We start from the raw sequence: 22,806 nt of genomic DNA, 5'->3' as shown, positions 1-22,806 counted from the left end.
GGTTTGAAAGCGGCGGTTTTTGGCTTGGGCGGAGGTGGGCGGGCCAAGTTTTGGGTCCTCATCTGGTGAGGTCCCGCGTTTATGACGTCACATTCTTTCGCGGGAAAAATTCGAAAGTAGATTTTCTGCAATTTTGACAGGTGAGGTGAAGTGTTTCTCGGGCTTTCCTAGGAATGGCTTGAGCGATTTGGGGCGAAGGGACGAAAGACTCTGCTCCGTAAGAAGAGAACCGGGAAGGATGCTGTTTGGAACCAGGATTAGGGTGGTCGCAGTAACAGCTACTCGGACTGCTTGTAATAAGGGTTGCCTCTTCACCGCTTTTCCCAGGCCCTGCTTTGCAATTTGGAGTACGTATGAGGACCAGAGGGGACTTTGCTGTTCGTATTTAAGACTGATAAAGGATCAAGTCTCCATTGTCATTTGGTGACACAGGATTATGGTTATTAGAATCTTGGCAAATGATATGTGGGTTTCCTTTGTTTATTTGGACTGGATGGTTTCTTAATGTTGAATTCGTGATTCCAAAACTTTGTTATCTGAACTATTTAGAGGTTCAGGGTTAGGTTCAAAAAATCCTCCTTGTCTAAAAACAAAAGGAAAAACATCTTGTAATTAAATGAAAAATGGCTCATACTTTACTGAGAACACCGAGTTTTATGTATATATATTGTGTCTGTACATATCGTAGCACAAGGTATATATATGTGTGTGTATGTACGTATATCTGTATATGTATGTATGTATATAATTATCACAGAACATCTGGGATCTTTAAAAACTTCTTTGGAGATTAATCTTTCACCTGTTAGAAGTCGGTCAGCAGGTGAATTGGCTGGTAGACGTGGACAGATGAACACTTGGAAAAAACTCTTTATCTTTGCATCTCACTTAAATATATGATGCTGTTATCTTAAATAATTTTTTCTGATTAATGCTAAGATAAGAAAGGGTGTTGACTTTCACTGAAGAAGTATTAGAGCTCTTGTAGATTTTAAAAGCTCCAGTTAGCTTTTTTTTGAGGTTTTCTCCTGTAATCGAATTTAACCATCCTTTAAGAGTTTCCATCTTCCAAGTTCTTTTTAAACTATACATTTCCAGAAGTAATATCTCAATTTAGGAAAATAATAGAGAATTTATCTTGCAATTGCGAAATAGCATATGAGTAATCCTAAATTAGTAAATATTGGGTTCCTAATCTGTAAATTGTGATAATACTTATTCTTCAGGATTATGAGACTGATAAATACTATATGTAAAGTGTCTCGTCCAATTCCTGCTTGATACATAGTATGTAATCAATAAATAGTTATATAATATATATGATTACACACAATAATTAATTTTATATTATACAACAGTAATATATTTATATGTTATATAATTACATAATAATTATAATGTATATAATTAACATCATATAATGTATATAATGTAGTTTATAATATGGCACTTTGGGAGGCTGGGAGGATTGCTTGAGCCCAGGATTGCTTTGAGGCTGCAGTGAGCTATGATTGCAACACTGCACTCCAGCCTAGGTGACAGAGAGAAACCCTGTCTCTATCAAAGAAAAAGAAAAGTTAAAAAGCAAACAAAAGCGAAACCTCCAAATAAAGCATTTAACAGTCTCTAGCATATGGTAGCACTGAATACATGGTAGCTTTTAAACAGATCTGATATTAATGACTGCCACATGCCCAGCACTGTGTCTGTACCATGTATTCTCATCTATGTACACAGCATATCCAGCCCAGGAGTGGTTTTCTGGATCTCTCTTTTATCTTCTTGGCATTATTAGGCATCAGCAGTTTATGTGCGCTGGAGGGGAGGGAGATAAGATGTGAGAGTTATATTTCTTTTTTTTTTTTTTTTTTGAGATGGAGTCTCACTCTGTCACCCAGGCTGGAGTGCAGTGGAGCGATCTCTGCTCACAGCAACCTCCGCCTCTCGGGTTCAAGCAATTCTCCTGCCTCAGCCTCCTGAGTAGTTGAGACTACAGGCGCATGCCACCATGCCCAGCTAATTTTTGTATTTTTAGTAGAGACGGGGTTTCACCATGTTGGCCAGGCTGGTCTCGAGCTCCTGATGTCGTGATCCACCTGCCAGGGCCTCCCAAAGTGCTGGGATTACAGGCGTGAGCCACCATGCCTGGCCAGGTGTTATATTTCTGAAAGGCAGTCCTTCTGTATGTTTTGGTTTCTGTCCTGTGACCTGTGTCATGAAGCAAGTATGCATATCTCATTTGCATACCCCTTACCTATCCTTTCTCCAGATGACCTTGATTAGTCGAGGGAAGATGCCACTCACTTTCTTGCACTTCACTGCCCCCTCCCATTTATTATTATTATTTTTTGAGACAGATCTTTGCTCTTGTCGCCCAGGGTGGAGTGCAGTGGCATGATCTTGGCTCACTGCAGCCTCCACCTCCCGGGTTCAAGTGATTCTCCTGCCTCAGCCTCCCAAGTAGCTGGGATTATAGGCGCGCACCACCACGCCCGGCTAATTTTTCTATTTTTAGTAGAGACAGGGGTTTCACCATGTTGGCCAGGCTTGTCTTGAACTCCTGACCTCAGGTGATCCGCCTCTCTCGGCTTCCTGGAGTGCTGGGATTACAGGTGTGAGCCAATGTGCCCAGCCTGCACTTCACCCGGTAATTGTACTAGAGTTCCCTCATCAGACATATCAATTCTTGTTTGGAAAGACCTTCACTGGCCTTCCCTTGACTAATGGTTATTTCAACTTACAGCTTAGGCTTTACTTCCTTGAAGAAGCCTTGTTTGATGATCCACACCAAGCTGGGTGACCCGCCTGTGCTTATTCCTGCCATATTTTATTAAATTTACTGTTTATCACCCCACCATACTGAAATTCTTTGAGATGGAGGGTAGAGTTTCCATTTAAATATTTTAGCCTAGCATAGTATCTGGCACATAGTAAGTACTGAATAAGTATATGTAACTTATAAATAATATGTAAGTGGCGTATTTTATATGTCTAAAAGAGGAACTGAACTCAGATCACAAATTACAGCTTCTAGGTCTTTTAGGTCTGTATTCTCAAACTTGAGTGTCCATCAGCATCACTTGGAGGGCTTCTTAAAAGACAGACTGCTGGGCCCCCAACCCCGGACTTTCTGACTTAATCGGTCATTTCTTACTAGTTCCCAGATAATACTGTTGGTCCAGGGGTCACATCTTTAGAACCACTTCAGGGAAAAAAAAGAAAGTATGTTTCTTGGGCATTTCTATTTACTTCTTCACTGATCACCATCAGTGATTTTAGATTTCCAAATTTGCCCACAAAAACAGTTTTATCCAATAGCATAACATAAGTACAGTAACTGTTGCAACAGTGTTGGAAAGATTTTTCCTTGCAGAGATACTATATAATTGGTCCTAGATACTGTGGTATATTGATGCTAAGAGTTGAAAGGAAAAATTTAAAACACAAGGGGGCCATCTTGTGGTAGCCATAGCAATTCCGAAAACTTTAAAAATTGAATTTGTGCTATAGGAAACCAAACGTGGAGGACAAATTCGTGTTTTCTGATACATATTATGCATCTGGAAAAATGCAGACTACAAATTAGTTTATATATTTTACTTAGTTTTTTCTTTACTTGTGAAAAAATTCTTGTTTCACAGCATGGTATCACTTTTACTGTGTCGTCAGTGATAGATAATTTTATTACACCTCTGTTTCCCTTGGTAGTTAGGTAGTCTTGGAACTGTGATTCATGCCTGTGGTCGGGAGTTTATTGAGAAAAATTTTATTTGTTATTTTTAAGAAATCAAGGTGGAAATTTTGTGTCATTTTTAATTTTAGGTGGTATACATAGTTGAATAAGTACTTCCTATTTTCTGGACCCAGCTGGTTTATAACTTAAGAAGAAATAATGGAAAGCCAAGAATTTATTGTAAGTTTTACCATTTTTCACAATTTGGTGAAATTCCTTTCCTCTCTCCCTTTCTTCCTTCTTTCTTTTGAAGGCGTTTCACAAACATATTGCTGTGTTGCCAGGTTTAGCAAAAACAAAACAAAAAAAAACCAAAAAACAGGCTACTCAGTTAAATTTGAATTTCAAATAAACAATGCATACCGTTTTTAACATTAGGATCCCAAATATTGCACAGTTTTTATCTGGTAACCCTATCTGTTACCTACTATTCATACTTGTTACACAAAATCATCACTTTTCAGCCTTTTGGCTAAGATCAAGTATTAGGACAAAGTCCTTTGTAACATATTCTTTGGAAGTGTGAGACCGAGAAACAATTTCTTTCTCTTGAAGAACTGGCATTCTTCTTCTGTATAGATCAGCGGTTCTCACACTGTTTGATCTCGGGACTCTTTAACACTCTAGAAAATTATTGACCCCAAGTAACTTGTGTATGTGGGGGTCTTACGTCTATTGATGTTTTTCATACTAGAAGTTAAAGCAGAAATGTAAAAAGTATTTATGATTTGGCTTAATGAAAGACAACTGGATTCTCATGTTTGTTTCTTCTACATTCAGGTTGCAATTGAATCTTACAATATTGCATATACATAATCCTGGGAAACTTCATTCTGCACCCCTGAAGGAGTGAGGATGAAAAGACAGCATTATGAAAATAGTTTTGACTTCACAGATACTTGTAAAGGTCTTGGAGACCTCCAGGAGTCTCTGGACCAAACTTTGAGAACTGCACAGATTATTAGTACTGTGTAATCCAGTAATTTTTTTCCCTTCCCACTGATGACTGGAGAGCTCAAATTACTTTCAGTGCTCATTTATCTTTTTTGTTTCTTCCTTGTATTTTTCCTGTCCTTTCTTCCTTCCCCTGCCATTTCTTCCCTTATTCCCCCCTTCTCCTTCTCTCTCTCCCTTCCTTCCCTTTTTATTTCATTTAATTAATGTTTAATGTTATTGTCATGCTATCTGTGTTTTTGTTTTTAAAATTTAAAAAATTGATATGGGTGTATGTGCCTTTTCTTGATGAAAGGTGCCTGAAATATATTTTGTTTTGTAGGAAGGATATATAAAATATATAACATTGAATATATATAAATGGAAACCATTTCTTTTGTATTTTTGGAAATAAGGTTCTATATACTCATCAAAAGATGAAGAAGTCAAAAGTGTGGCAAGATGGAATTCTGAAGATCACTCCCTTTGGAAACAAAGTGAGTACAAAGCAGTTGACTACAGGGCGCAAGAGCGAGGTTCTCGATTTTTGATTGAATATTTTAAAAATTGTACGTGATAAAATGTCAAATATATCCATACATTGAAATGATGTGAAAACAGATTTTCAAATGATCCCCATATCACAGTGGTTCATTTGTGCGTTCTAAAAATGTTCATTAATAGAATGAATAAGATCTGTTATCCAGTAGCACAGTACAGTGACTGTTATTATTTTTTTGAGGCAGAGTCTCACTCTGTCGTCCAGGCTGGAGTGCAGTGGCACGATCTTGGCTCACTGCAAACTCCGCCTCCCGGGTTCAAACGATTCTCCTGCCTCAGCCTCCCAAGTAGCTGGGACTTCAGGCACCTGCCACCACACCTGACTAATTTTTTTGTATTTTTAGTAGAGATGGGATTTCACCATGTTGCCCAGGCTGGTCTCAAACTCCTGACCTCAGATGATCTGCCTGCCTCAGCCTCCCAAAAGGCTGGGATTACAGGCGTGAGCCACTGTGCCTGGCTGAGTGACTATTGTTAATAATTATTTTTTGTGTATTTTCAAAATAACTCCAAGAGTGGAATTGGAATGCTCCTAACATAAATGATAAGACCAGGCATCATGGCTCACACCTGTAATCCCACCACCTTGGGAGGCTGAGGCAGGAAGATTGCTTGAAACCTGGAGTTCAAGACCAGCCTGGGCAGCAAAGCAAGACTCTGGCTCTACATAAAAAATAAAAGTAGATAAAAAAATTTTACAAAAGTTATAAACTGCTTGTTATATACTAGGCATAATGCTTTAAAAGTATCAACTTACTTAATCTACGTAATTCTCTTACTAGTTAGGTACTCTTTTAATCTTTATGTTACCGAAGATGAAACTGAGGTGCAGAGAGATGGAGTAGCTTGCCAAGGGTCAAAGCTGGAAGGTGGAGGAGCCACATATGAACCTAGGCTTTTTGTCCCCAGAGCCCATGTCCTAACCATTCTCCATTCTACTGTGTCTTTTTTTTTTTTTTTTTTTTTTTGAGCCAGAGTCTGACTCTGTTGCCCAGGTTGGAGTGCAGTGGCAAGATCTCAGCTCACTGCAGCCTCCGCCTCCCACATTCCAGCAGCTCTGCCTCAGCCTCCTAAGTAGCTGGGACTACAGGTGCCACTACCACGCCCGGCTAGTCTTTTGTATTTTTAGTAGAAACGGAGTTTTGCCGTTGGTCAGGCTGGTCTCGAACTCCTGACCTCAGGTGATCCAAATATTACCAATTTTAAAAAAGAACCTTATTACAGTTGAGTCACTAATTTTACATAGGACACATTGACAATGTCTGTGGCCTCCTGAATGAAGCCCCTACTCCTCAGTCTAGCAATTAAATATAACCATATTCTGTTCTTATTTTACTTATGTGTCATTGTGAGGTTATCACTGAGGGAAACTTTTTAGTAGAGAAAAGGCTACTATTTCTCTTTTTTTTGTTTTGTTTTGTTTTTGAGACTGAGTTTTACTCTTGTTGCCCAGGCTGGAGTCCAGTGGTGTAATCTTGGCTCACCGTAACCTCCACCTCCCAGGTTCAAGTGATTCTCCTGCCTTAGCCTCCCAAGTAGCGGGGATTACAGGCATGTGCCACCATGCCTGGCTACTTTTGTATTTTTAGTAGAGACGGGGTTTCTCCGTGTTGGTCTGGCTGTCTCGAACTGCCGAGGTCAGGTGATCTGCCCGCTTTGGCCTCCCAAAGTGCTGGGATTACAGGTCTGAGCCACTGCGCCTGGCCCTACTATTTCTTAATATTTAATTTGTTAAAACAGTAAATTAAAAAACTAATTTTGCCTTAAGTCTTCAAGTTCAATTTATGTAATCCTATTAAATTTGTAAACCTAGTAAGTTTAACAGTTACTATCAGTAGGGTTTTCACTTAATGTTCAAGCAACTTAAGTTGAAAAAACTAAGTGGTTTTTTTCTTCTTTTTTTAGACAGAGTCTTGCTCTGTTGCCCAGGCTGGAGTGCAGTGGCACAGTCTTGGCTCACTACAACCTCTGCATCCAAGGTTCAAGTGATTATCCTGCTTCAGCCTCCTGAGTAGCTGGGATTACAAACACCCACCACCATGCCTAGCTAATTTTTGTGTTTTTAGTAGAGATGGGGTTTCACCATGTTGGCCAGGCTGGTCTCGAACTCCTGACATCAAGTGATCCTCCCACCTCGGCCTCCTAAAGTGCTGGTATTACAGGTGTGAGCCACTGTGCCTGGCAAAAGTAGCTTTTTAAAATTAAAAATAACACAAATATTTTATTAGTTTTTTTGTTTGTTTGTCTTTTTTTTTTTTTTTTGAGACAGAGTCTTGCTCTGTCACCCAGGCTGGAGTGCAGTGGCCAGACCTCGGCTCACTGCAAGCTCCGCCTCCCGGGTTCACGCCATTCTCCTGCCTCAGCCTCCCGAGTAGCTGGGACTACAGGCACCCGCCACCTCGCCCGGCTAGTTTTTTGTAATTTTTAGTAGAGACGGAGTTTCACCGTGTTAGCCAGGATGGTCTCGATCTCCTGACCTCGTGATCCGCCTATCTCGGCCTCCCAAAGTGCTGGGATTACAGGCTTGAGCCACCGCGCCTGGCCTGTTTGTCTTTTGAGACAGAGTCTAACTCTGTCACTCAGGCTGGAGTGCAGTGGTGCAATCTCTGCTCTCTGCAACCTCCACCTCCTAGGGTTAAGCGATCCTCCCACCTCAGCATTCCAAGTAGCTGGAACCACAAGCACACACCACCTCACCTGGCAATTTTTACATTTTTTGTAGAGACAGGGTTTCACCATGTTGGCCAGGCTGGTCTCAAACTCCTGAGCTCAAGCCATCTTGGCCTCCCAAAGGGATTACAAGCATAAGCCACCACGCCTGGCTCAAATATTTGAAATATCAGATTACCTAATGTCAGATTGGCCAATAACTAAAATCTATTCATGACTATAATTCAAAAGTATTGATATTTTTGGTTTGAATTACTTCATTTTGTCTATATCCAGTTCTAAATGTTTCAGGAGTTACAAGGTACTTTCACATTGAGTAAAAAACATGTTGTTACCCAAGTAAATTGGAGTTATCATATCAACAAACTGAGGCTGCCAGTAAGATTTTAGAGTGAGATTTGAGACCCAGGGCTATAGATAATCAGGATAACTTGAACACCATCACCAAGGGACATTTCGAGCCCTGTGTTTAATTGTAGTAACAACAGGATCTCCAAGTCTATGCTCTTTGAAGGTGGTGGTCTCATGGTTGCTATCGCTATGTTCAAGTCATGTGATTAATTCTTCTAATTTAAATAGATGAATATTCAGGTCTGTGCATATCCATATGTTTTTTAAATATGTAAACTAATTCATTCAGTGTCTGATGCTATTCTATATAACTTTTTCTTTTATATTCTGCCTTTTTCTTTAGATCTAGTGTCTTTAAAATCTTGTAGATATTTAAAAACCATCTGATTGGATTCTGCATATCCTTTGTGTTGTCTTCTGGTTCCAAATTATTATGGTCATGCTAGTGCTACTATCCAGCTTTATCTTCAACTATAGCATACATTTGTTGAGTGCCCATTATATATCTCACACAAGTAGGTTATAGGAAAACAAGGTAAATTCAAGTTAGTCCCTGAAAGTTTCTGTGTTCTAGGCAAGTTAATTATCTCACTGTTTCCAATATAACGCCCTCATTCTTAAATGCAGGCTGTTGCTTATATTCTTCTCTTGCTGGTTATGCCTTTTCTCTATCTAAATTCTGTCAAAGTTATTCATCTTCCACTGAATAAGTCATCAACCTACCAACATATCGCTGGGGGACAGTGGGAAAAGTCAAGTAAGATAGGTGGATGCAGAGTAGAAGAGCAGTTAGCATCAAATATCAAGTAGACCTCAGTTTCAATTCTGGCCCTTCGCTTATTAGATGTATAATTTTGGGGAAGTACTCTCAGTGCCTCTGTTCTTTCTTTGTAAAATGGGGAAAATGATGCTTCATAAAATTGTCTTAAGGATTAAAATAAGAAACATGTAAAGACCTTAATAAAGTACCTGCCACATCCTAAGCACACAATGAATGGTAGTTTGTTATTATAGTTCTTGTCTTCAAGGGACTTTTATCTAATTTTTGACTAAGGGCATAAGGATTATAATATGTTTATTTAGGATTCTATGAGATTACAAAGTAGAGACATTTAGATCTGTCTCTGGTTCAGGGACGTCTTTCTAGATGAAGCATATATGTATATATTTTTTGTTCTGTTTTGTAAACAAAATTGCTAAGTTAAGGGGAAGGGAGCTGAATATTGTGTCCTAGTCCCAACAATCCGAATGTATGAAATGATACGAAACGTGGGTAACTATAAGCATTTAAATCTGACTGAAATGAAGGCCCCATATTGGGAAATGATGCCGTATAAAGCTAAAGAGGTAGACAGGAACCATATCATGAAGAACTTTGTGTGCTCAGCCCTAGGAGCTAATGAAGAATTATGAGAACAAGAGTGACATATCATATTTGTATTTTATTTTATTTTATTTTTTTGAGACAAAGTCTTGCTCCGTCACCCAGGCTGGAGTGCAGTGGCACAATCTTGGCTCACTACAGCCTCTGCCTCCTGGGCACAAGTGATTCTTGGGCCCCAGCCTCCTGAGTAGCTGGGATTACAAGCATGTGCCACAACACCCGGCTAATTTTTGTATTTTTGGTAGAGACGGGTTTCACCATGTTGGCCAGGTTGGTCTCAAACTCCTGACCTCAGATGTTCCACCCGCCTTGGCCTCTTAAAGTGCTGGGATTACAGATGTGAGCCACCACGCCCAGCTATGTTTGTATTTTAGAAAGATTGGTTTGGCAGCAGTGTAAAAGTTGTGTAGGATGAAAGTCAGATTGGGTTTCAAAGACTTATAGTAGAGGCTGTAGAATAATCTAGACAAAAAGTAATGGAGGTCTGACCAAGCAGACATTAGCAATGACGATGGAGAAAAAGAATGATTATAGATAAATTATGAAAATATAGCCTCTTAAATCTTGGATATAGAAGATGAGAGGAGGATCCAGAATGACTTTTAGGTTTGTGTATTTATTTCCCAAAATGAAATATTTCAAAAAGAAAAATGAGTTAATGGGAACAATCAAGATTTTTAGTTTCATACTGAATATAATACATTTGAGGCTGGGTACGGTGGCTCATGCCTGTGATCCTAGTACTTTGGGAGGCCAAGGTGGGCAGATCACTTGAGGTCAGGAGTTTGAGACCAGACCAGCCTGGTTAACGTGGTAAAACCCTGTCTCTACTAAAAATGTAAAAATTAGCCAGGCATGGTGGCGGGTGCCTGTAATTTCAGCTACTCGAGAGGTTGAGGCCCGAGAATCGTTTGAATCCGGGAGATGGAGGTTGCAGTGAGCTGAGATCATGCCACTGCACTCTAGCCTGGGTGATAGAGTGAGACTCAGTCTCAAAAAAAGAAAAAATAAATAAAATAAAATAAATAAATAAATTTGAAGTATCATAGAAACACTCACGTAATTAGCTGTAGAGATCTAGACCTCAGGAAGGAGTTCCTGACCACTAGTATAGATTGGAAGTCCTTGGCTTTTAGATGGTATTTGAAACTATTGGAGTGTATTCATTTATTCAACAAATATTTTTTGAGCATCTGAGTGAGTTACACACTCTTCTAAGAAATACAGCAGGGAACAAAACAGATATATCCCTGACTTCATGGAAATAACATGGAGGAGAGAGACCGCTAAATTAAATGAATATGTATGTCTAGTGAAAGGCAATAACAAGGACATTAGTGTGGTTGGAACGGAGTGAGCAAGGGCGAGAATGGAGATAAAGGGGATTATATAAGCCTCACTGGCTATGGAAAGAACTTTTGTTATTCTTAGGGAGCTGTAGAGACGTGGGAATGACTTGAGCAGGAGCATAACATGATCTGATTTATATGGATGATAGTGCTCAGGGAGGGTGTATCAAATTAAAAGAATAGAGGTACAAGAACACCAATTTTTTTAAACAGCTTTATTGAGATATAATTCACACTTCACACACTTCGATTCACCCATTCAGTGATTTTTAGTATTTTCACAGTTTTGCAACCATCAGCACAATTTAAATTTGGCATATTTTTGTCACCACCAAAAGAAATCTCATACTTATTGGCAGCTACTACTCAGTACCCAGCCGCCAGCCCTACCCAAACACAAATCTACTTACTGTCTCTATAGATTTATCTATTCCGGACATTTTTGCATGAATGAAATTATATAATAAGTAGTCTTTTGTGAGTAAGTCTTATTTAGCATAATATTTTCAAGATTCTTCCATGTTGAAGCATGTATCTTCATATATATTTTATTTTGTATTGCCATATAATTTTTTTTTTTTTTGAGACGGAGTTTCGCTCTTGTTGCCCATGCTGGAGTGCAATGGCATGATCTCAGCTCACCATAACATCCACCTCCCTGGTTCAAGCGATTCTCCTGCCTCAGCCTCCTGAGTAGCTGGGATTACAGGCATGTGCCACGAAGGCCAACTAAGTTTGTATTTTTAGTAGAGACGGGGTTTCTCCATGTTGGTCAGGCTGGTCTTGAACTCCCAACTTCAGGTGATCTGCCCATCTCAGCCTCCCAAAGTGCTGGGATTATAGGCGTGAGCCACTGCACCTGGCATGATTTTCTTTTTTTCAATAGACAGGGTCTTGCTCTGTCGCCCAGACTGGATTGCAGTGGTGCAATCATACTTCACTGTAGCCTCAAACTCTTAGGCTTAAACAATCCCTCTGCCTTAGCCTCCAAAGTAGTTGGGACTACTTAGTCTTACACCACCGTGTCTGGCAAATAAAAAAATTTTTTTGGAGATAGAGTCTTGCTTTGTTCTCTGGATTGATCTTGAACTTCTGGTCTCAGGTAATCCTTGCATCTCAGCCTGCAGAGTACCTGGAGTAGCTGGGATTACATCACGAGCTGTGTACCAAGCCCAATACGTCATGTTTTATTTATCCATTCATAATGCAGTTGATATACTTTTGGGTTACTTCAACTTTTTGGCTATTATGCATAATGCTGCTATGAGCATTAATGTGCAGGTTTTTGTATAGACATATGTTTTTATTTCTCTTGGGTATATACCTAGGAGTGGAATTGCTGGGTCATGTGGGAATTTTGTTTAATCTTTCAAGTAATTGCCAGACTGTTTTCCAAAGTGATGGAAACACCAGTATTAAAGGGGCTAGTGGAAAAATTGCTATGAAAAAGGGCTAGAGACATAAGGGGAAAGCTAGAAAATGGTAATAACCTTAGCATCCTTTTTTCCCCCCTTAACCCTCACATTTAACAAGTTTTATTCATTATACCTCGTAAACAATTATCTTATCCTTCTGAATGCCAATACCTTATTTTAAGTGCTAATCATCTCCTTTATCCTGTATACCATCCCTTTGCAATAATCTCTTGAAATGATCTTGTCTCCTGTTTGTCCCCTTTAATGTGTTTCAATTATATTTTCTTCCCAATTTTTTTTTTTTTTTAATTGAGATGGAGTCTCACTCTGTTGCCCAGGCTGGAATGCAGTGGCGTGATCTCAGCTCACTGCAACCTCTGCCGCCTGGGTTCAAGCAATTCTCCTGCCTCAGCTGGTATTTTTAGAAGAGACGGGGTTTTGCCATGTTGGCCAGGCTGGTCTGGAACTCCTGACCTCAGGTGATCCACCTGCCTCGGCCTCCCAAAGTGCTGAGATTACAGGCATGAGCCACTGCACTCAGCCTCTTCCCAGTTTCATTCTAATATCCTCCTGGTAGCAATTAAGTTCTTGAATTTATTTATGTGTGCCTTTACTCTCTTACACAGACTGATGCATAATAAACATTCAAAATAGATGCATTTTCAAATCCAAGTTCAACAAATGTAATCCTTTCATTATATGATGACTTATATAACAATTACTTATTTCCTCTTGAAGATATTTAAGAAAAGCATAATTGTGTTGTTCCTTTTTAACCTTTATTTTGTTTTTATACAGGCAATTTTATATGATGACAAGGGAGCATGTTTGGAGAGTGTGTTTCTTAAAGGCCTTGAGGTATTTTAGTGTGTTTATCTTATTTTTAAGTTATTATTTAAAAATCTCTTTAAATCCTTTATGAATATTGTTAATGTAGTCATAATACTAATACTAATAATTATAGTTAGTATTTGTTGAACATTATAACTAGACTTTGTGCTAAAACCTTTTAGATATGTTTCCTTTAATCTCTACAACTGATTTTTTATAATCTAAAAAAAAAAAACCTGATTTTTATAGATTAGGAGTGCAGTGCAGAAAGGTTAAGTAACTTGCTCATGTTCATAGAGTTACAGTGGTAGGAAGGCTGAGATTTGATCCCAGGAGGTGATTCTAGAGTCTAATTCTACTACATGATTTTTCCATAGGCAGAGGTCTACTGTGGGAAATTTTTTGTGACATATTCTCATTTAAGTATAATATTCTCTCACCTAAAAACAGATCTACCATTCAACCCAAGAGAACTATAACTAGTTATACACCCAAAGGAATATAAGTTGTTCTGCCATAAAGACACATGCATGTGTATGTTTGTTGTAGCACTATTCATAGTATCAAAGACATGGAATCAACCTAAATGCCCATCAGTGATAGAATGGATAAAGAAAACGAGATACAAATATACCATGATGTACAGCCATAAAAAAGAATGAGATCATGTTCCTTTACAGGAATATGAATGGAGCTGGAGGCCATTATCCTTAGCAAACTAATGCAGGAACCTAGAAGACCAAATATTACATGTTCTCACATGTAAGTGGGAGCTAAATGATGAGAATGCATGGACACAGAGGGGAACAACAGACACTGGGGCCTACTGGAGGACGCAGATAGGGTAGGAGGAGGAAGAGGATCAGAAAAAATAATGGGTACTAGGCTTAATACTTGGGTGATGAAGTAATCTGTATAATAAACCCCCATGACACAGGTTTACCTGTATAACAAACCTGCACATGTACCCCTGAATTTAAAAGTTAAAAATAAGTATGTAAATAAGGTATTCTATCAAATATGTAGTTTGTGTTTTTCCTCTCAAAGAGGAAAAAGCATAGAAAGAGGACTAAAGGCATATTTTATTGAAGAATTAGGATATTAAAGTTGGTCATTCTGGGTTCATTTCCCAGTTCTAAATACTTCCTGGCCCACCTAAATTCTATATCTAACTTCCCTGATGTAAAATGTAGATCACAGACAGACATTACTTACAGGGTCGGTCTGAAGGTTAGAAATAACTTTTGTAAAATGCCTAGCAGTTTTAGTTAGTATAGTGATTCTTTTTTTTTTTTTTTTGAGATGGAGTCTCCCTCTGTTGCCCAGGCTGGAGTGTAGTGGCACAATCTCGGCTCACTGCAGCCTCTGCCTCCTGGGTTCAAGTGATTCTCCTTCCTCAGCCTCCCGAGTAGCTGAGATTACAGGTGTGCGCCACCATACCCAACTAACTTTTTGTATTTTTAGTAGAGATGCAGTTTTACCATGTTGACTAGGCTGGTCTTGAACTCCTGAACTCAAGTGATCCACGTGCCTTGGCCTCCTAAAGTGCTGGGATGACAGGCATGAGCCACCACACCTGGCCTAGTACAGTGATTCTAAATGTGTTAAAATGCATACTATGGTGATGATGATGTTTAATTTTGGCTATAGGATTTAATTTGTTTTGAAATTTTACATGACATCAGTAGTGGTTATGGTACTTTTATATATTTTTAGAAGGGTCTAGGAGAATCAGTATCTTAGTATATGGTTTGATTGGTGGTAACTACTATTATTTCATCTTAAAAATCATTTTGGGCCAGGCGCGCTGGCTCACGCCTGTAATTCCATCACTTTGGGAGGCCGAGGCAGGCGGATCACCTGACATCAGGAGTTCAGGACCAGCCTGACCAACATGGAGAAACCCCTTCTCTACTAAAAATACACAAAATTAGCTGGACGTGGTGGCGCATGCCTGCAATCCTAGCTACTCAGGAGGCTGAGGTAGGGGAATCACTTGAACCCGGGAGGCGGAGGTTCGGTGAGCTGAGATTGCACTGTTGCACTCCAGACTGGGCAATAAGAGTGAAACTCTGTCTCAAAAAAAAAAAAAAAAAAAAAAAATCATTTCATTAGTAAAATATTAATCTGATACAGATTTTTTGTATTTTCAAATTAGGTTGATAATTTTTTATTTTTATTTTTGAGATGGGGTTTCGCTCTTGTTGCCCAGGCTAGAGTGCAATGGCACGATCTCACCTCACCACAACCTCCGCCTCCTGGGTTCAAGTGATTCTCCTGCCTCAGCCTCCCAAGTGACTGGGATTACAGGCATGCACCACCACACCCTGCTAATTTTTTTTGTATTATTAGTCGAGACAGGGTTTCACCATGTTGGTCAGGCTGGTCTCAAACTCCCAACCTCAGGTGATCCGCCCGCCTCGGTCTCCCAAAGTGCTGGGATTACAAGCATGAGCCACGGTGCCTAGCGATAATCTTATTTTTATGCTGCAGTCAGAGGTGGTGGCAAGTACTACATTTACTCATTAGTGTGATTAAAATGCGTTTTTAGAATATGATTATTTAAGCAACTGTAATGATTTATAATAATGTTTAATTTGTGATAATTATGAGTATCTTATTCATTTAAAGATATGTAGTTGGTAATAACTCTAATTTTTGAAAAGTTACACTTAGTTGTATGGATTCTAAGTGAATTGCTTGAGAGGAGGCATTTTTTTCTCATCTTTGTATCCCTAGTATGTAACAAGGGGCCTCATGTAAGTCCCCAGTATATAATATTTATTTACTATTTTAATTTTGTTTTTAGAGACATTGTCTCACTCTGTCATCCAGGCTGGAGTACAGTAGTGTGATCATAGCTTACCGCAGCCTCAAACTCCTGGGCTCAAGGGATCCTTCCACCTCAGCCTTTCAAGTAGCTGACACTATAGCAACATGTCACCATGCTTGGCTAATTTTTTTTTTTTTTTTTTTTTGCAACAGAGTCTCACTCTGTCACCTAGGCTAGAGAGCAGTGGTGTGATAACTGCTCACTGCAGTCTTGACCTCCTAGGCTCAAATCATCCTCCCACCCCATCCCCCCAAATAGCTGGGACTATAGGTGCATGCCACCATACATGGCTAATTTTTTAAAAAGTTTTTTGTAGAGACGGGTCTTGCTATGTTGACTAGGGTGGTCTTGACCTCCTGGCTTCAAGCATTCCCCCTGTCTTGGTGTCTGAAGTGCTGGGATTACAGGCATAAGCCATCCCATCCAGTCCGGGCTAATTTAAAATAATAATTTTTTGTAGGGACAGGATCTGAATATTTTATCCAGGCTGGTCTCATACTCTTGGCTTCAAACAGTCCTCTTGCCTTGGTCTCCCAAAGTCTTGCGATTACAGGTGTGAGCTACCACACCTAGCTCTAATATGTGTTGTTGAATAAACAAATTAGAGAAATTTAAAAATTATATTGTCCTTTTTTGTGCTTATTGATAGTTAACGAGTACATAATAGAAAATAATTGAAGACTTTAGTTACTGATTTATTCACTCAGCACCTATTTATTGAACACCCATTGTGTCTTAGTGCTAGTGAGCATCCTGGAATACATAGATAATCAAATAATTAGATGTATGTGATTTTGACATTTATTCTTTTAGGTGAAACCTGGAGATGACTTAGAAAGTGATCGATACTTAATCACAGTTGAAGAGGTTAAAGTTGCTGGAGCCATAGGTATTGTTAAGCAGAATGTCAATAAAGAAGCACCAGAGTTAAATTCAAGGAGATTTATATCCTCTGGCCGATCTCGTGGATGTCAGCCCTCTGGCTTAAAAAGGAAGTTTACTGTAAGTTTTACTGTGGAAAATAATACATCAAAATATATTTATTAAATTGTCTCAAAAAGTAGTGAATTTCGAAGTTATTGTACTCTGTCATTCAAAGGGCACTTCATAGTATACTTAGGTAGAAAGGAAATAAACCCTACTTTGAAAAATCTTATTACAAATGAATGTATTTTAACAAACTTTAAATCTGAAATATTACTTTACCTTAGGCAAAGCAGAAACACTCCTTCGTCTTTTTTTTTTTTTCTTAGCCAGTTCACTTCACATTTTCTTTATGGGTAATGGTACAGCTAACAGTTATTTTAATATTTTCAGAATTTTCAAGGACCACGTCAGGTTCCGAAGAAAATGGTTATTACAGAAAGTGGTGAATCAGCTGCATCACATGACGCTAAGAAACTTGGCTCTACTATTTTTTCTCCATTCTACAGCATGCCTCCTTTGTTTCCTACTGTTGGCAATAAAGATGTAAATAATATACTGGCAGACCCTGAGAACATTGTGACTTACAAGAACAGAGAGAGAAATGCCATGGATTTTTCTTCAGTTTTTTCTCCATCCTTCCAGATTAACCCAGAAGTGCTGTGTGAAGAAAAGTATTTTTGCTCTCCTATCAATTCTGGAAGTAAGCTTTCAGACTCTTTACTGACCAATGAGCCTGTGAAAAGAGATAGTTTGGCATCTCACTGTTCAGGAGTTTCACAAAACATCAGAAGCAAAGCACAGATATTAGCTCTTCTGAAGTCTGAATCATCTAGTACATGTGAGGAACTAAATTCCGAGATGACAGAGCATTTTCCTCAAAAACAACCACAGGGAAGTTTAAAAATTGCTACTAAACCGAAGCACCTAATTCAACAGGAAGAGTGTGCTGAGATGAGGAGCACAGAAAATTTATACTACCAGTATCAATCAGAAAATACCATGAGAAATAAAAGCCGGTGGGCCATGTATTTATCCTCACAGAGTTCACCTATATGTTCTACTGTAGATGGGAATGATACAGAAAGGAAAACCAAGGCCCAGGAAGATGATATAAATTATAATTTGAAAGACCTTTCATTACAAAAAAATACACAGTTCTTTGAAACATGTGCTAAAGAGGGGAAGAAGTATAATGTAGACAAGTCAGTTGGTAATAATGATCAATCCTGGAATCAGGAAGTAAAATTAGAAATTCCTTCATTCAGTGAAAGCAATAGCTTACAGGTTACCTGTAGCAGTGCAGAAAATGATAGTGCATTGTCAGAATCTGACATGCAAGAAGATAATAAAATATCTTTTAATCAAAATGACAAGGTCTGCATTAAAGGATCAGTTCTCATTAAAGAAAATGCTCAGGAGGTAAATACATGTGGAACACCAGAAAAGGAGTATGAACAATCAGAGTCATCTTTGCCAGAACTGAAACATCTCCAAGTTGAATTTAGTAATAATTCTAGAATCTCTGATGACATTACAGACATGATTTCTGAAAGTAAAATGGATAATGAAAGTCTTAATAGTATTCATGAATCACTGAGTAATGTAACACAACCATTTTTGGAGGTAACTTTTAATCTGAACAATTTTGAGACCAGTGACACTGAGGAGGAATCACAGGAAAGCAACAAAATTTCCCAGGATTCAGAGAGTTGGGTAAGGGACATTTTGGTTAATGATGGCAATTCATGTGTTCAGAAGAGGTCTGAGAATACAAACTGTGAAGAGTTTGAGGGTAAACGTTTGCCACTCTTAACATCTGTTAGTGGCAAACCTACAGTGACATTTCCTGTTAAAGAGACTCTGCCATCACAGTTTTGTGATAAAACTTATGTGGGTTTTGACATGGGAATTTGTAAAGCTGAAAACACTAGAAAAGAAATAGAGGAGTATAGTGACACATTGAGCAATTTTGAATCTTTCAAGTGGACTGATGCTGTACACATAGATAATAAAGAAGATTCTAATAAACCTATTCAAGAAGTCAGAAATAACTATGATTTTGCTTTACTCCCGAATAAATCTAAAGGTATAAACATGAATTTACATATTCCTCATATTCAAAATCAGACTGCTGAAAACAGTAATCTATTTTCAGAAGATGCTCAACCTCAGCATTTTATTTTGGGAAATGACTTAGACAAAAATGTTGAACATGTTTTACCCTCAACTTCTAGTAGTGACAACAGTGTCCAACTATTAAATACCAATCAGAATCACTCTGAATGTATTGAACTTGATAAATCAAATACCCACATTTCCAATTCTTTGTTTTACCCACTGGGAAAAAGGCATCTTATTTCCAAAGACACAGAAGCACATATATCTGAACCTGAAGATTTGGGAAAGATTAGAAGTCCACCCCCTGACCATGTTGAGGTTGAAACTGCCGGAGAAGGCAAACAATACTGGAATCCTAGAAATTCTTCAGAACTTTCTGGATTAGTAAATACCATTTCTATTTTAAAGTCACTATCTGAACACAGTACTGCTTTAGACAGTTTGGAAATATTGAGAAAGAAAAATACTGTCTTTCAGCAAGGAACTCAACAGACATATGAGCCAGATAGCAGTCCTGAAGGTTAGAATTGTGTGTCTATTTTGGATTGTTTTCTTTATAGCTCTTTGAGCTATAAAGAAAGAAGATAATAGCTCTGGGTGCTACATTAAAGAATTATATAATGTTTAAATAGGTAATACATGTACTTGGTAAAACCAATGTTAATAGAGAATAATACCAATGAAAAGTCCCCATCCAACCACATCTCTCAGTCTACCCTTCAGAATTAGCTACAGTTTTCGTCTAGGATATCCTTCCATAAATATTCTATGCATGTATAAGCATATATTGGCACATTTAAGTTAATATATGTCCAAAAATGTACATATATATGTACGTATGTGTGTGTATATGTCTGTTTTTTTTTTTTGAGACAGTCTCACTCTGTCACCCAGGCTGGAGTGACTCACTGCAGCCTCTGCCTCCCAAGTATTTGGGATTATAGGCATGCACCACCATGCTTAGCTAATTATATCTATTCTTATTATTCATTTTTGGACAGGTACTAGGGAATACATTTTTTTAAAAAAGTGAGTTCATATTGATACCTCTAATTCCAATCCTGTACCACAGAGTTCTTTTCCCTCTTTCCTCTGTTCCATAATTGTGTCTGTCTTTTTTTTTTTTTTTTTAAGGACAGAGTTTCACTCTTGTTACCCAGGCTGGAGTGCAATGGCACGATCTCAGCTCACTGCATCCTCCACCTCCTGGGTTCAAGCGATTCTCTTGCCTCAGTTTTACAGATACTTCAAAGTTCTCTTTATAGGAGTTAATCATTTCTCATTCCCATGAGTAATGTATGAGACTGGGTGTTTCTCCACAGCCTTGCCAATAGTGTATTGCCCAGCTTTTGAATGTTTGCCAATCTGATAGATGAGAAATGGCTTTTCAGTGTATTTTTTATTTTATTTATTTTTTTATTTTTATTTTTATTTTTGAGACGGAGTTTCACTCTTGTCCAGGCTGAAGTGCAGTGACGTGATCTCAGCTCACTGCAAAGTCCGCCTCCCAGGTTCAAGTGATTCTCCTGCCTCAGCTGGGATTACAGGTGTGTCTACCACACCTGGCTAATTGTGTATTTTCAGTAGAGATGGTTTCACCATGTTGGTCAAGCTGGTCTCGAACTTCTGACCTCAAGTGATCCACCCACATCGGCCTCCCAAAGTGCTGGCATTACAGTCATGAGCCACCACTTCTGACCTTTTCAGTGTTATTTTAAATTTGTGTTTTTACTACTATAGGTGAAATTGAGCATCTTATATTTAAACATCATTTGTATATATTTTCCATGAACTATCTTTTCTGTCTACCCTTTTGTCCAGCTTTTTAATAGATGTTGGCTTTTTAATTCTTGATTTGTAGAGTTCTTTGTGTATTAGAGATATTAGCCCTTTATGATATATGTTGTAAATGTTTTCTTTCAGTATGTGATTGATCTTTTGACTTTCCTTATGGTACACTGGCAACAGCATTGTATTTTAAAGAATATGATAGTAAATAATATACATTTGAATGTAAATGAACAGTGCACTACTTTCAAAAGGTAAAATTGAACTTTGAGTATCTCATGTGATTCCTGAGAAAAATATACATAACTTATTGTACCTACTAAAATGATTATTTGAAATGTAGTTAAGTTTGAAGATAATTGTTAGTTTGTTTTCTAAAATATTAAAAGTAAGTAGCCGGACATGGTGGCTCATGCCTGTAATCCCAGCACTTTGGGAGGCCGAGGTGGGTGGGTCACCTGGGGTCGGGAGTTCGAGACCAGTCTGGCCAACATGATGAAACCCTGTCTCTACTAAAAATACAAAAAATTAGATGGGCATTGTGGCAGGCACCTGTAATCCCAGCTACTTGGGAGGCTGAGGCAGGAGAATAATTTGAACCCGGTAGGTAGAGGTTGCAGTGAGCCAAAATTGCACCATTGCACTTCTGGGCAGCAAGAGTGAAACTCCCATCTCAAAAAAAAAAAAAAAAAAAAAAAGTAAGCTTTAATGAAAAATAAATATGAGTAGATAAAGTTATATGATACCACATAAGAACATAAAGTTCTAGTGTGAAGATTTAGGGATTATAGAATTTAGTTTTGAAGGCCAGGTGGTGGCTCACACCTGTAATCCCAGCACTTTGGGAGGCTGAGGTGGGCAGATCACCAGAGGTCAGGAGTTCAAGATTAGCCTGGCCAACATGGTGAAACCCCATCTCTAATAAAATATATAAAAATTAGTCGGGTGTGGTGGTGGGGACCTTAATCTTAGCTACTGGGAGGCTGAGGCAGGAGAATAGCTTGAACCTATGAGGTGGAAGTTGCAGTGAGTAGAGATTGTGTCACTGCACTTTAGCCTGGGTGACAGAGCAAGACTCCATCTCAAAAAAAAAAACATTAGTTTAGGAAACCAACTTGTTTCTCTCATCAAGTTGGAAAGAAAATTACAGTTGATTCTGATGATTTGCAATAGTTCTGTGAAGTCACTGCAAACACATAATTAGTAAACAGTAAACCTTGCTCCTATGGGAAATACAGGGTTAGGTTCCTGCAAGCCTGTGGTCAGAACATTTTCATTAATTTGTGAATACATAACCTTGTTTTATGTATGTTTCTGCTTAAAGAACCTTATTTAATATATATTATTGATTCATTAACATTGAACTCATAGCCAACAGCCATGTAACTTACCTGTAAAAAACTTACCTAACACACTCATAAGGAATATCACAGTCTTCTTGCCCTTGGGAACACTAGACCCCACTATTCTTAGGGGACTTTTTTTTTTTTTTTTTTTTTTTTGACAGAGTCTCAGTTTATTGCCTGGGCTGGAGTGCAGTGGGGCGATCTTGGCTCACTGCAACCTCCGCCTCCTGGGTTCAAGCAATTCTTCCACTTCACACAGGCGTGTGCCACCATACCCAGCTAATTTTTATTTTTTTATTAGAGATGGGGTTTCGCTATGTTGGCCAGGCTGGTTTGAACTGACCTCAGGTGATCCGCCCACCTCAGCCTCCCAAAGTGCTGGGATTATAGATGTGAGCCACGGCACCTGGCCTCTTTGGGGACATTTTAAGTTGTGAAGTTACCAATAAATAGCACAAAAATGAAAAATGTGGCACTAAATGGCCATGAAAAAGATAATTGTTTACAACATAAGCTAAAACAAGAAGCCAGAGTGTTGCCTTGAGATCATGCGTTTCAGGCAATTCG

The 22,806-nt window shown here is 38.6% G+C and overlaps 1 protein-coding gene across 7 annotated transcripts in view; it reads left to right on the top strand.

The window, feature by feature from the left end:
- Positions 1 to 23: 23 nt before the first annotated feature.
- The window catches only part of ZGRF1 (zinc finger GRF-type containing 1), an 83,925-nt gene continuing 61,142 nt past the window's right edge, over positions 24 to 22,806 (top strand). For 6 of the 7 annotated variants that reach the window (XM_007999579.3, XM_037991090.2, XM_037991088.2 and 3 more), the window contains exons 1-6: positions 24 to 140; positions 3,823 to 3,913; positions 5,083 to 5,163; positions 13,195 to 13,254; positions 16,874 to 17,062; positions 17,378 to 19,625. In XM_007999579.3, the coding sequence (XP_007997770.3) occupies positions 3,893 to 3,913; positions 5,083 to 5,163; positions 13,195 to 13,254; positions 16,874 to 17,062; positions 17,378 to 19,625 (2,599 nt within the window). In that variant the 5' untranslated portion in view covers positions 24 to 140; positions 3,823 to 3,892. Of the gene's footprint in view, positions 348 to 3,822; positions 3,914 to 5,082; positions 5,164 to 13,194; positions 13,255 to 16,873; positions 17,063 to 17,377; positions 19,626 to 22,806 lie in introns of all 7 variants that reach the window. The other variant, XM_007999578.3, reaches the window with a different exon arrangement.

This window comes from Chlorocebus sabaeus, chromosome 7, assembly GCF_047675955.1.
Source record: "Chlorocebus sabaeus isolate Y175 chromosome 7, mChlSab1.0.hap1, whole genome shotgun sequence".
Taxonomy (NCBI): Eukaryota; Metazoa; Chordata; class Mammalia; order Primates; family Cercopithecidae; genus Chlorocebus; species Chlorocebus sabaeus.
Note: the sequence above shows the minus strand (reverse complement) of the source record. Positions and strands in the feature narration are given on the sequence as shown.